This window comes from Ranitomeya imitator, chromosome 4 (assembly GCF_032444005.1).
Source record: "Ranitomeya imitator isolate aRanImi1 chromosome 4, aRanImi1.pri, whole genome shotgun sequence".
Lineage (NCBI taxonomy): Eukaryota > Metazoa > Chordata > Amphibia > Anura > Dendrobatidae > Ranitomeya > Ranitomeya imitator.
Window position 1 is genome coordinate 83,137,475 of NC_091285.1, and position 15,796 is coordinate 83,153,270.

Consider the following 15,796-nt stretch of genomic DNA (forward strand, 5'->3'; position numbering starts at 1 on the left):
AATACATCAGCATACTCTGCTTTTATTTTCTGCATGTCCAAGTTGTGCTCTGCATTTAGTTTTGGATTTTGTATATCCTGGGCAACTTCAACAGACATAATGTTCTGAGACTGTACTTTTATTAAGTCCATTGCCTGAACTGCTTTTACTCCCAGTAATGGTACATGGTTACCACCCCCGTAACACGGTAAATTCAACTCTATAACTCTTTCTGTTACATGGGTTTCGTATTTTTAGCTTACATGTCCCCATTGGTTTCAGAACACTTTTGTTGTACATCACCAGTACCTTGTCAGTTGGCTCAATAGAAACCTGTTTGTTTAGCAGATCAAATGAAATTACATTGCAGCTTGCTCCACAATCCAGCTGAAATCTAATGGGCTTCTCATCCAACAAGAATGTTGCATAAAGCTGCTTGGCATCCTTCACTACTGACTGCCCGACTATATTGACTTTCTCTGTTGTAGACTGCATTTGTAGCCATGTAATGTCCTCTGCACTGTCAGTGTCTGGTGTCACAGTGTGGAGCTGTCTGTACTGTTTGCCTCTTCCTTGCCTGCAGACAGCAGAGGAATGATTCTTCTTGCCACATGACCTGCAGGTTTCCCCATATGCTGGACACTTGGTTTTGTCTCTCTCATGTCTTTTCCCACAATACTTGCAGTGGACAGTGTTTATAGGGTAGTCTGGTCCTGTCTTTCCTTTCATAGATACTGCATGTACCTTGTCATCATCATTCTCACTGGTGCCTGCCATCATCTTCAGGCTGTGCTTTGTGAGCTCAGCAGCCCTGCAGATTTGCATACATTTCTATAAAGTCATGCCTTCCTCTCTCAGTAATCTTTATTTGAGATGACTGTCCTTTATGCCACACACCATTCTGTCCTTGATTAGACTGTCCCTGATCTGTTTTGGCCGCCTCTGTTTTTCTGTAAATTTTGCTGTCTTTTAACAATTTTATTTTTCTTCCCCCTTCGCAGAGAAGAGAGTAAAAGTTTGTTGGCGTTCGATGAAGGATCGCTTTAATAAGGACATGAGAGAGGAAATTCGAAGTGGTGCAGCTCGAAAAATCAGAAAATACAAGTATCATAATGAGCTTTCTTTTCTGAAGCCAGCGCTTGCTCAGCGAATGTGAGTATCTTTTGTGTTGTCTTTCACAATTATTTAATTTTTCTTTTTTGTAATAATCTTTTTTTATTTCATTTCCACACAGTGGCAGCGTCCGCTCGGCAGCGGCAGAGGTCATGCCCAAGTTTATTCAATGAGCTCGGTCTTCCATGCTGGGATGAAGGCTGTTGTGGATATGATGGAGACTGGGTTCACTCATGAACACACTCTTCCAGGAAGTCCACAAATGCCTTGACCGCCTGGAAGGCGACCTTAATAGACCGGCGCGACATTATCCACTATAGAATGGAGCGTGACGGAAAACCTTAGTCCTGATCTCCAGCTATTTGTGATGAAGGCCTGTTAGGATTCTTATACCGAGACCATGCAGCAGTCCCGATATCAGCAGGCACAAAGTCAGCCTGGACCGACTCGTCAAGGGACTTATCTACCACCACCACTGCTGGACATTACACTTCCAAGAATCCCAAGCTTCACCATGTAGCCGAGTGCAGAAGACCAGCCATCCACATCCACCACCACGCAGCCTAGTGCAGCAGCCCAGCTGTCCTTTTCCACCATCAAGCCGAGTGCACCAGCCCACGCTTCTCCTACACCAACGTAGCACCAGGGAAAAAAAGCAGCAAAAACCAAGTTCCAGAGGAGAAAAAACTGGAAAATAATATTACATGCCCTCCTCCTCAACCCTCACCTCCTAATGTGTCTGTGTTTTCTAGTCTGTCCACACCTTCGCTTCGTTCTTTCCCTTCCAATGTGTCAATCCCTTCCAACTTGTTTTCCACTTCTAATGTGTCCTCTTCCCCCAATGTGTCTTCCCCCAATGTGTCTGGCCCAATCCTCCAATTGTCTTACACTTCCCCTGTAACCACTTCCCCAACCACCCCTAACCTACCATCACAGCTCGACACCCCCCTGGTCCACCATGTTACTCCCACAGACCACAAAAGTAATTAATCATTTTCCTTTTTTTAAAAAAAAATTGTAATTTTTTTATTTCTGTTAGTAAAAATTGTTTTGATTCACAATACCAGTCTCATTGTGTTTTCTTTATCTCTTTATTTAATCATGTGTGTATTGTTGAGTGAAGTACAAGGCTATGTGCACACGTTGCAGATTAGCCTTAGGAATTTCTGGTGCGGATTCTGCCTCTCCTGGCAGAAAACGCACCTGCGGATTTGTTGCGTTTTTTGTGCATTTCCGCAGCGTTTTTTGTGCGTTTTTGCTGCGGTTTTCTTGCAGATTTGCTGCGTTTTTTACTCCTGCGGTTTTCTATAATGGAATGGGTACAAAAACACTGCAGATTCACAAAAAAGAAGTCACATGCTACTTCATTTAAACCGCAGCGTTTCCGCAGCGGATTTTCCGCAAAGTGTGCACAGCATTTTTTTTTCTCATTGATTTACATTGTACTGTAAATCAATTGCGGATCTGCAGCGTTCTGCACCTCAAAAAACGCTGCGGATCCACAGAGAATCCGCAATGTGTGCACATAGCCTCAAGGTGTTTATTGTTTATTGTACAAGTTAGATTCAAGGTATTAATATTAGAGTCAGAAAACATTACAGGTACATAACATTACAGGTACATTTTATTTACAGGTTAAACCATTTCATTTTGCCATGAGACACATCCACTATCAGAAACAAAATAGGCTGCAAATGTATCCCTCATTTGGGCAACTTTGACTGTAGTCCTCAGAGGGTGATGTTGGTAATCCTGCAATGTGGTATTAACAGTCTTCTCAAGTTGCTCTTTTGACAGGATGTAGGTATGCAGAACAACACGCGCTTTCACAACCTCATCAATAGTCTCTATTTTTAGATTCATGGCTGTGCCCAAAATGCGCCATTTAGATGCCAGCAAACCAAAGGCACACTCCACAGTTCTTCGTGCCCTTGTCAGTGAGTAGTTGAAAATCCTTTTTGTGTGACTCAAGTCCTGACTGGAGTACGGTTTTAGGATTTTGCCAGTATGCAAATTGCCTCTTCTGAGAAAAAGAGGACTTAAACTCTATAGCGCCACCTGTTGAAAGTAGCGATCCTACAAGTCGCAATCAACCCTTTAACGAGTCGTGCAATATGTTATATATAGGATGTTGCCAGACATTTGAAAGGCCTCATCCCCAACAATAACAAACGGCATTGGCGGTCCTTCAGTGTTAGGGAGAGGTTGTGGCGGGGGAAAATTAAAGTCATTCCCATACAATCGTTGTCCCATGAGTTTTTGATAGTCTGTGAGTCATTTCCTTGTCCAAATGAGCCAATGTCAACGGTGACAAATCGACATTCAGCATCCGCAATTGCCATCAGAACAATGGAAAAGAGCTTGGTTTTAACATGCGAGACTCGGACGTATTTCTCGCAAGTGAGAAAAAGCCCAATAAAAGAGCCCAGAGGAAATTATTGTTTAATTTTTTTTTTTTTTTACAATTTTCTGATTTTTTTTTTTATAGCCTCTAAAATCTAAACTATCATGTTTGGTATCTATATATTTGCAGTGACCTGAAGAATTATTTTGCTCAGTAATTTGTACTGCAAAATAAACTCCGGAAAGAATAAAAACCCCAAAACAAAGGAACAATTGCATTTTTTTTACCCATTTCACCCCACTTCGATTGTTCCCAGTGTCTCAGTACATTATACGGCAGAATGAACAGTGTCACTGAAAATTACAACGAGACGCGTCCATGTTTGTGGTGGAGAAGCCAGAAGGGGAGGAGAACATGAAAGAGAAAAAATGGGAAATCACATGGTCAAGAAAAGGGTTAAAACGTGGCGTTTTGTTCACCAATGTGAACTTACTGGGAAAAGATAAAATGTCTCTGCTCCTCCCGGCCGACCCCAAGGGAAGGCTGAGGAGACATACACGACAATAACCTGAGCGTGCGTGACCCATTCCCAGCCACAAGATGGCGCTACAGCCGGCGCCTGTCCGTGACGTGAACAGCGGGCGCCGCCACCTCCGGCGATGTGAGCAGCTTATTGTGTGTGCAGTGCTGCGGGCGGTGGCGAGTGACTGGCACAGTATGGCGACTGCAGCGGCAAGTGGAGACCCTGGCCCCGACGTGCCAATGACCGCATCACAGAGGAGAGCCGAGATCCGGCGGAGGAAGCTGATGAGTAATTCGGAGGAGAGGATGAACAGGATCATGGGCATCCACAAGCCGGCCAGCAGCGGTGCCAGCCTCGTAGCGGGTACAGGAGGGCGCGGACCGAGGGCTGACTCTAGATGTCCCGATATTGGGGTCCTGTGCGCCCCTCAGACACTTGGGGCCTGTGCACACATTGCAGATTCCTCTCATTTCCTCACTGACTTGTGACAACCTGAAGGGTTTCTGGAAGCGGCCGAGTGAGTGCGGCCCTGCAACTTATCTGTGCTGCCGATCAGTATCTGTCGCCTGCAGCTTATCTGTGCTGCCGATCAGTATCTGTCGCCTGCATCTTATCTGTGCTGCCGATCAGTATCTGTCGCCTGCAGCTTATCTGTGCTGCCGATCAGTATCTGTCGCCTGCAGCTTATCTGTGCTGCCGATCAGTATCTGTCGCCTGCAACTTATCTGTGCTGCCGATCAGTATCTGTCGCCTGCAGCTTATCTGTGCTGCCGATCAGTATCTGTCGCCTGCAGCTTATCTGTGCTGCCGATTAGTATCTGTCGCCTGCAGCTTATCTGTGCTGCCGATCAGTATCTGTCGCCTGCAGCTTATCTGTGCTGCCGATCAGTATCTGTCGCCTGCAGCTTATCTGTGCTGCCGATCAGTATCTGTCGCCTGCAGCTTATCTGTGCTGCCGATCAGTATCTGTCGCCTGCAGCTTATCTGTGCTGCCGATCAGTATCTGTCGCCTGCAGCTTATCTGTGCTGCCGATCAGTATCTGTCGCCTGCAACTTATCTGTGCTGCCGATCAGTATCTGTCGCCTGCAGCTTATCTGTGCTGCCGATCAGTATCTGTCGCCTGCAGCTTATCTGTGCTGCCGATCAGTATCTGTCGCCTGCAACTTATCTGTGCTGCCGATCAGTATCTGTCGCCTGCAGCTTATCTGTGCTGCCGATCAGTATCTGTCGCCTGCAGCTTATCTGTGCTGCCGATCAGTATCTGTCGCCTGCAGCTTATCTGTGCTGCCGATCAGTATCTGTCGCCTGCAGCTTATCTGTGCTGCCGATCAGTATCTGTCGCCTGCAGCTTATCTGTGCTGCCGATCAGTATCTGTCGCCTGCAGCTTATCTGTGCTGCCGATTAGTATCTGTCGCCTGCAGCTTATCTGTGCTGCCGATCAGTATCTGTCGCCTGCAGCTTATCTGTGCTGCCGATCAGTATCTGTCGCCTGCAGCTTATCTGTGCTGCCGATTAGTATCTGTCGCCTGCAGCTTATCTGTGCTGCCGATCAGTATCTGTCGCCTGCAGCTTATCTGTGCTGCCGATCAGTATCTGTCGCCTGCAGCTTATCTGTGCTGCCGATCAGTATCTGTCGCCTGCAGCTTATCTGTGCTGCCGATTAGTATCTGTCGCCTGCAGCTTATCTGTGCTGCCGATCAGTATCTGTCGCCTGCAGCTTATCTGTGCTGCCGATCAGTATCTGTCGCCTGCAGCTTATCTGTGCTGCCGATCAGTATCTGTCGCCTGCAGCTTATCTGTGCTGCCGATCAGTATCTGTCGCCTGCAGCTTATCTGTGCTGCCGATCAGTATCTGTCGCCTGCAGCTTATCTGTGCTGCCGATCAGTATCTGTCGCCTGCAGCTTATCTGTGCTGCCGATCAGTATCTGTCGCCTGCAGCTTATCTGTGCTGCCGATCAGTATCTGTCGCCTGCAGCTTATCTGTGCTGCCGATCAGTATCTGTCGCCTGCAGCTTATCTGTGCTGCCGATCAGTATCTGTCGCCTGCAGCTTATCTGTGCTGCCGATCAGTATCTGTCGCCTGCAGCTTATCTGTGCTGCCGATCAGTATCTGTCGCCTGCAGCTTATCTGTGCTGCCGATCAGTATCTGTCGCCTGCAGCTTATCTGTGCTGCCGATCAGTATCTGTCGCCTGCAGCTTATCTGTGCTGCCGATCAGTATCTGTCGCCTGCAGCTTATCTGTGCTGCCGATCAGTATCTGTCGCCTGCAGCTTATCTGTGCTGCCGATCAGTATCTGTCGCCTGCAGCTTATCTGTGCTGCCGATTAGTATCTGTCGCCTGCAGCTTATCTGTGCTGCCGATCAGTATCTGTCGCCTGCAGCTTATCTGTGCTGCCGATTAGTATCTGTCGCCTGCAGCTTATCTGTGCTGCCGATTAGTATCTGTCGCCTGCAGCTTATCTGTGCTGCCGATTAGTATCTGTCGCCTGCAGCTTATCTGTGCTGCTGATCAGTATCTGTCACTTTTCAGTGCTGCAGATGAGTCTGTAGCAAAAACGCCACCAATCCGCCCATGGGTTACACTGCGTTTTTCCTGCCCCAAATACGTTGTAACATGCCCTTAGGATACATGCACTTGTTCACAATTTGCTCCAGGAAAATCTGCAAATACTGATGGTTTTGCTATTAAATACTGATCTTTGGCAGGAAAAAATCAGCAAAAAATCCCTGCATTTCTGATGTTTTTTATGTATTTTCCCCATTTCTAGTATGGGTGAAAGCTGCTGACAGTAGTGACCTGCGGAAGGTTTAAGTCGGCACCCATTCCCATCGCTGTCCCTATGGCCTCACTGTCTACATTCCCTAACATTGTGTCTTAGGGTGTCGCATTCACTGTGCTGCTACTAGGAAATCCATCAGGTTTTGTGGCAAACCCACAATGTGTGCACAGACACCAGGCCTACATTCCACAATGTGTGCACAGACACCAGGCCTACATTCCACAATGTGTGCACAGACACCAGGCCTACATTCCACAATGTGTGCACAGACACCAGGCCTACATTCCACAATGTGTGCACAGACACCAGGCCTACATTACACAATGTGTGCACAGACACCAGGCCTACATTCCACAATGTGTGCACAGACACCAGGCCTACATTCCACAATGTGTGCACAGACACTAGGCCTACATTACACAATGTGTGCACAGACACCAGGCCTACATTACACAATGTGTGCACAGACACCAGGCCTACATTCCACAATGTGTGCACAGACACCAGGCCTACATTCCACAATGTGTGCACAGACACCAGGCCTACATTACACAATGTGTGCACAGACACTAGGCCTACATTCCACAATGTGTGCACAGACACCAGGCCTACATTCCACAATGTGTGCACAGACACTAGGCCTACATTACACAATGTGTGCACAGACACCAGGCCTACATTACACAATGTGTGCACAGACACTAGGCCTACATTCCACAATGTGTGCACAGACACCAGGCCTACATTCCACAATGTGTGCACAGACACCAGGCCTACATTACACAATGTGTGCACAGACACCAGGCCTACATTCCACAATGTGTGCACAGACACCAGGCCTACATTCCACAATGTGTGCACAGACACCAGGCCTACATTCCACAATGTGTGCACAGACACCAGGCCTACATTACACAATGTGTGCACAGACACCAGGCCTACATTCCACAATGTGTGCACAGACACCAGGCCTACATTCCACAATGTGTGCACAGACACCAGGCCTACATTCCACAATGTGTGCACAGACACCAGGCCTACATTACACAATGTGTGCACAGACACCAGGCCTACATTACACAATGTGTGCACAGACACCAGGCCTACATTCCACAATGTGTGCACAGACACCAGGCCTACATTCCACAATGTGTGCACAGACACCAGGCCTACATTACACAATGTGTGCACAGACACCAGGCCTACATTCCACAATGTGTGCACAGACACCAGGCCTACATTCCACAATGTGTGCACAGACACCAGGCCTACATTCCACAATGTGTGCACAGACACTAGGCCTACATTCCACAATGTGTGCACAGACACCAGGCCTACATTCCACAATGTGTGCACAGACACCAGGCCTACATTCCACAATGTGTGCACAGACACCAGGCCTACATTACACAATGTGTGCACAGACACCAGGCCTACATTACACAATGTGTGCACAGACACCAGGCCTACATTCCACAATGTGTGCACAGACACCAGGCCTACATTCCACAATGTGTGCACAGACACCAGGCCTACATTACACAATGTGTGCACAGACACCAGGCCTACATTCCACAATGTGTGCACAGACACTAGGCCTACATTCCACAATGTGTGCACAGACACCAGGCCTACATTACACAATGTGTGCACAGACACCAGGCCTACATTACACAATGTGTGCACAGACACCAGGCCTACATTCCACAATGTGTGCACAGACACCAGGCCTACATTCCACAATGTGTGCACAGACACCAGGCCTACATTCCACAATGTGCGCACAGACACCAGGCCTACATTCCACAATGTGTGCACAGACACCAGGCCTACATTCCACAATGTGTGCACAGACACCAGGCCTACATTCCACAATGTGTGCACAGACACTAGGCCTACATTCCACAATGTGTGCACAGACACCAGGCCTACATTCCACAATGTGTGCACAGACACCAGGCCTACATTACACAATGTGTGCACAGACACTAGGCCTACATTCCACAATGTGTGCACAGACGCCAGGCCTACATTCCACAATGATTTTAATGTTGAGCTTTTTTGTTCTGTGTATTTAAAAAAAAATTCAAGTGCCCGTTTTACTTCATGGGTGCAGAAAATTGGTAACATCAAACGCTCACCAAAATCTCATCGTGGGAGCATAGCCTTCGGGTCTGTGCTTTTTCTGCGCAGATTTGACACAAAATCTGGAGGATATTAATAATAAGATTCATTGTTGTTAATATTTACAAACTTGTGTGTATTGATATTTTGTGTGATATAACAACAGAAATTAGCAAGTATTTGTGATGTGTAAAGGAAGTGATACAAGGTTTTTCTATGTATTTAAAAATTTTAATCTGAAAATTATGACTTGGACCCCCATGAGCCGGTACTTTGTGGGACCACTTTTTGTTGCGTCTGCAGATCTTTTGGGGTATGTCTCTGCCAGCTTTGCACATGTGCAGGCTGGTCACCAGTCTGGTGTCTTACATGGTTTCCATGATGCTGTTTGATCCCTCATGTTCTCAAACAAACCTGAGACCTTCATAGAACAGCTGGATTAGGCCACGTTCACACGGTCAGTATTCAGTCAGTATTTTACTTCAGTATTTAAAAGCCAAGACCAGGAGTGGGGGATAAATCCAGAAGTGGTGATTTGTTTCTATTATACTTCTGACACTTCCACTCCTGGTTTTGGCTTACAAATACTGATGTAAAATACTGACCAAATACTGAACGTGTGAATGTGGCCTTATGCTGAGAATAAATACAGACAAGTGGACTCAATTTACTAATTATGTGACTTCTGGACCCAATTGGTCACTCAGGATTTTATTTAGATTACAGGGGGCTGAATACAAAGACACATCACAGTTTTCAGATTTATATTTTTAAAATAATTAGAACACACAAATACTACTTTCTTGATGTATCACATAAATCCCATAAAGCCTCTCCATGACTAAGCCGTGGGCTTGATGTCACCAGACAATACAAAGGTGACATCAAACCTACAAATATGAACCCCACTTGCCACCGCTACAGGGCAAGTGGGAGGAGCTGGGCAAAGCGCCAGAATTGGCGCATCTAATAGATGCGCCTTTTCTGGGAGGCTGGAGGGGGAGCAATATCCATGGCCCCTTACCAGCTTGAGAATACCAGCCCCCTGCTGTCTGCTTTAGCAAGGCTGGTTGTCAAGAATGGGGAGACCCCATGTCGTTTTTTTAAAAAATTTTATTTAAATAATTAAAAAATACGGCATGGGGACCCCTCTATTCTTGATACATAGGCTTGTTGAAGCTGACAGCTGAGGGTTGCAGCCTACAGCTGTCCGTTTTACCTGGCTGGGTATGAAAAATACAGGGGAACCCACGCCGTTTTTTTTTTTTTTTCAATTTATTTCGCAGACGGCAGGTGATGAATACTCCCATCATCTGCCACCTGTTCTCACTGTTATTAGCGGCAGTAGGTGTAGGCTGATGAGAGTAAGGCTATGTGCCCACGTTGCGTTTTTTAAAGCATTTTTGCCACGATTTTCCGCTGCGAAAACGCTTAAAAAGCGCTTACAAACAGCATCCCATTAATTTCGAATGCACTCCGCAATTGATGTGCCCATGATGCGTTTTTTTCCACGGCGGAAACGCTTCGCGGTACAAATCGCAACATGTTCGTTATTTTTGCAGAATCGCGGCAATTCCGCACCCATAGACATGCATTAGAAAAACGCTTGAAAAACGCATGCAAAACACGTCTAATTCCGCGTGTGTTTTTCCTGCCAAGGGTGTGCGGTTTTTAAGCAGAAAATTCTGCTTAAAATCTGCAACGTGGGCACATAGCCTAATAGTCCCGTCCGCTACCGCCTGCTCTCATTGTTGTCAGTTGAATACAACTCTCAACATTCTCCTCTGCTAGCGCTGATCGCCGGCAGACCAGGAGAATGATGAGAGCCGTCTTCAGCACCCAGCGCCGGTGAACAGCGCTAGCCAGCTCAGTGTCTATCGAGCACCTGTACACTGAACAGTCATTCTGTGCTGACTCCCTTTAAGTCCTGGACAAGCCGTTCAACAATTTATGGGGTGCATATTCAGATCCATAAGGTGGGCACAATACATTAGGCAATAAAATGGCATATTTAGAGCACATATCTAAGATTATCTCAGCACAGAAACATTTTATTTAAATGCATCCAATTGTGGAAATTATTATTATTCCAAGATGTATTGATTACAATTAACTTTGTTCATGAGACAACCCCTTTAAGCAAAAATCCGCCGACATTGTCTCTGAGAAATGTTTTTGTGTAAAATAACTTTCTTAATTAAAGCATTTCACTTTCATTTTTTTCTCAGTTGAAGATCTCCGAATGGAACGAGTTAATAAACCAGACCCTCCATTGCATCCATCTTTAACCAAGCTGGGGTCCATTCTTGTTGGAGGCAATTGTACATCAAGTGGTCACCCGTGTGGCAGTGGGGATGGTATGGAGTCGGACACTGTGGAAAGGACAGACTTGACCAAAAATTCTGAGTTCAAGAAAGACAGCAATGGCCTGAGAAACAGAACAGACGTGACCTTGGACTCCACACCACGAGGCCTGAATCAATACATAACAAGGTTTGATGAGGCCATGAAGCTTAGGAACCAGCTCAGTAGTGAAAAGCCAACTCCTGAGAATGGTAGTGGAGTGGAAGAAATGGACTCTTTCCGCATTTTTAGGCTTGCTGGAAGTGCTCTCCTGGCCTTGACGGTTAGGCTGTTTGTGTGCAAGTATCTGGTAAGATTACCTTTGAAATGTTCTGTATCGTAATCCATTACTACCATTTGGGTCTGTTGGGCACAGTAGCTTTCACTAGAATCAATACCTTAGAAGAAAATGCTTAGAGAGCAGCATAATATAGGGCAAAAGAGCCTGATTCCAGCGATATATCAGTTTCTGGGCAGCTCAGGGCAGTTTTCATGGAATATCTGTTTTCTCTGCTGTAGATGTAGCATTGGTCAGAATACGGAGCTTTATATAACCCCACCCACACCTGTGATTGGCAGCTTTCTGTGTTCATGGACAGCAATCAGCCAATCAGTCATGGGGGTGGGTTACACAAATTAGCGGGACTGTGCTGCATGTGAATCCCAGTCAGGCAGTGATATTCTCCTGATAAAACACGACTTGTATTCAAACGACAGCACACAACCCAGTAAGTAATACATCTTTGGAATCAGGATCTCTTGCTCTATATTTTTCTGCTCTCAAATTAAATATCAGAAACCTTTTGACAGATTCTACCTGTAATTTATTCTTTATGGCGTATGCTCAGTATTGGTGACATGACTGCAAGTATATCACCACTTCACTATGCAGTTTCCAATTTTTTAAAAACCCTTTAACGACCGCCAATATGGATTAAGACGGTGGCCGTTAAGAGGTCTTATTCCCTCAATGCTCTTTTAAAATGGCAATCTGGAATAAGGGTATAGCGCCCCCCAGCGTCGTAAAAGCTTCGGGGTTTCATCTACCAGTGGTAGCAGAGACCCTGCAGAACACGATAAGAGGTTTTTTTTCCGGTCCGTGATCACGTAAAAAAAGTGTGTCCGCTATTAAAAGCATTTATCTCTCTTCTGACATGATATACATGTCAGAGGAGAGAGAAATGAGGTCCCCAAGCCCCAACGGTACCTCTGCCATCCACCTGTCCCTCCAGCTCTGTGCCCCTTCCCTCCGCCTACTCTTCCTGAAAAAGAAAATGGCAGGCACATGCTCAGTACGCCCGAAGAGATCTGCCGGCCGGCAACAGCATATTGGATTTATTCACACTACGGGGCTGGGAATCTTGGGCCGCGCATACACGCAGGTCAAGATGTGATGTCAGTGGAAGGGCAGCGCTGACTGCGCATGCCGAGAATAAAAAATTACAGCGCAGGTGCCGGGGACATAACAGAACCGGCATTAGAGATCCCAGGGATCAACCATTTACTTGTTCCTTTAGGAGTTTGCTTCATTTTGTGGCACTTAGAGTGAAGCTGTGATGTCCCCAATCGCTATTAACCTGCAGGTATGGGGTTAATCTGCAGGTTGATAGCACTTTAATGCCGGTAAATCAGTGTCGGTTAATGTGACTGGGCGGGCTTTCAGTGCAGTGGGCGCCCAGTTTTAGAATGCTCTTAACCTACAGATTAACCCCATATTTGCAGGTTAATAGAGTTTGGGGACATAACTTCCCTTTAAGGTATGTACACTTTAGATAGAAGTCTGATGGTTGATGGCAATTACATGACCGATTGTTAAAGAGGCGCAGTCATGCACATTTTAGTTGTATTGGCAGTAGCAGTGGTTTAGCGCACCACTTCAGTGTTTTTTTTTAGTGCTGGAGTGATGTCACTAATGTAAGTCCCTGCCCCTAGTATTTTACTTACCAGACGCCGTCTCCAACTCTTTCTGGCACTGCTGCTGTACCAATCAGCCATCTTGTAAGTCTATGACCGCGTCTTCCTGGCCTCGTTATCTCTTTCATAGACTTACATTGAGAAGTGACTTCCGACTCACCCAAACACTGGAGCGATCTGCAGGTCATGACCTGCTGGAGACCGACCAGAACGACACTGATTACATTGTTACCACAAAATATTTTGTTATCATTTTTTCTTCACTACCTGATGGTATATATAAAATTCTGTGTCACTCCCGTGATATCAATATGATCACTTCTCCCTTGGATGAATTCATTGAGAGACTGTTTGTAAAATGGGGTTCTGCTTTTCTGGCAACTCGGGATCTCCGAGTAGGTCATTGTACCGCTGTGCTTTACGGCCGGTGCTCACAGTCAGTGCGGGAAGCTGAGGGCGAGGGACGCGGCAGACACCGGAATGTAAGTATGTACCGTATATACTCGAGTATAAGCCGACCCGAGTATAAGCCGACCCCCCTAATTTTGCCACAAAAAACTGGGAAAACTTATTGACTCGAGTATAAGCCTAGGGTGGAAATGCAGCATTTACCGGTGAATTTCAAAAATAAAAATAGATCATTATTTCCCCATAGCTGTGCCATATAGTGCTCTGCACCGTTCATATTTCCCCATAGGTGTGAACCATATAGTGCTCTGCACCGTTCATTGTGCCCCCTAGCTGTGCCATATACGGTGCTCTGCACCGTTCATTGTGCCCCATAGATGTGCCATATACGGTGCTCTGCACCGTTCACTGTGCCCCATAGCTGTGCTGTGCCATATACGGTGCTCTGCACCGTTCACTGTGCCCCATAGCTGTGCTGTGCCATATACGGTGCTCTGCACCGTTCACTGTGCCCCATAGCTGTGCTGTGCCATATACGGTGCTCTGCACCGTTCACTGTGCCCCATAGCTGTGCTGTGCCATATACGGTGCTCTGCACCGTTCACTGTGCCCCATAGCTGTGCTGTGCCATATACGGTGCTCTGCACCGTTCATTGTGCCCCATAGCTGTGCTGTGCCATATACGGTGCTCTGCACCGTTCATTGTGCCCCATAGCTGTGCTGTGCCATATACGGTGCTCTGCACCGTTCACTGTGCCCCATAGCTGTGCCATATACGGTGCTCTGCACCGTTCACTGTGCCATATAGATGCTCCACATAAATCTCTGCCGCCGCTGCCGCAATAAAGAAAAAAAAAAACACATACTCACCTCCCTTGCTTGCAGCTCCCGGCGTCTCGTTCCGGCGCCTCCATCTTCCCGGCGTCTCTGCTCTGACTGATCAGGCAGAGGGCGCCGCGCACACTATATGCGTCATCGCGCCCTCTGACCTGAACAGTCAGAGAGCAGAGACGCCGGGAAGATGGAGGCGCCGGCCGGGAAGATGGATCGGCGCCCGGCGGCTGGAACGAGGACAGGTGAATATGCTATACTCACCTAGTCCTGGCGATCCTCGCGCTGTCCCCTCCTGTCTTCGGTGCCGCAGCTTCTTCCTCTATCAGCGGTCACCGGCACCGCTGATTAGAGAAATGAATAGGCGGCTCCGCCCCTATGGGAGGTGGAGCCGCTTATTCATATCTCTAATGAGCGGTCCCACGTGACCGCTGAAGAGAGGAAGAAACTGCAGCACAGAAGCCCGTGGGACGGCAGGGACAGCGCGAGGATCGCTGGGACTAGGTAAGTATACCTCAGCGCCCTCAACCCCTCACCCGCCGACCCCACCGCTACCGTGACTCGAGTATAAGCCGAGGGGGGCACTTTCAGCCCAAAAATTTGGGCTGAAAATCTCGGCTTATACTCGAGTATATACGGTAGTTTTTTTTTTTTTTTAGGTAACCAGGGTAAATATCCGGTTACTAAGCACGGCCCTGGGTGCACACGTCAGGATTTCTTGCAGAAATTTTCCTGACAAAAACCGGACATTTCTGCCAGAAATCCGCATGCGTTTTTACCGCGATTTTGACGCATTTTTGACGTGTTTTTTGTGCGTTTTTTCCCAAATGCATAGAATTGCGGGAAAAACGCAGAAAATCCGCAAAAATAATGAACATGCTCATTTTTTTACCACGATGCGTTTTTTTTCGTGGAAAAAAACGCATCCATGTGCACATAACATGCAGAATGCATTCTAAATGATAGAATGCATAATGTATGCATTTTTAATGAGTTTTTATAGCGTTTTAACCGCGAAAAACCGCGAAACAAACGTGATAAAACCTGAACGTGTGCACATAGCCTGAACGTGTAACGACTGATTCACTAAACAACATATTGTGGCAGAGCTCCAAAATCTTACTGCTCTTAAAGTATAGTATTGCCATATGTGATTAGGATTAAACCTTTAGATATAGAGGATGCTCAATTATCACCATTGCAGCCCTAGGTGTAAGAAGAGCATTATTATTATTATTATTATTATGCATTTTTATAGCGCCATTTATTCCATGGCGCTTTACATGTGAATACGGGGCAGATATAGACAAATACATTAAACATGAGCAGATAACAAGGCACACGAGTACATAAGGAGGGAGGACCCTGCCCGCGAGGGCTCACAGTCTGCAGGGGGTGGGTGAGGATACACTAGGAGAGGGAAGAGCTGGCTG

General features: G+C 46.7%; 1 protein-coding gene across 1 annotated transcript in view; it reads left to right on the forward strand.

Moving 5' to 3' along the window:
- Positions 1–4,058: 4,058 nt before the first annotated feature.
- CAMLG (calcium modulating ligand) overlaps positions 4,059–15,796 on the forward strand; it is a 31,954-nt gene continuing 20,216 nt past the window's right edge. The window contains exons 1-2 of the mRNA XM_069763852.1: positions 4,059–4,322; positions 11,096–11,520. Of these exons, the coding sequence (XP_069619953.1) occupies positions 4,154–4,322; positions 11,096–11,520 (594 nt within the window). The 5' untranslated portion in view covers positions 4,059–4,153. The remainder of the gene's footprint in view (positions 4,323–11,095; positions 11,521–15,796) is intronic.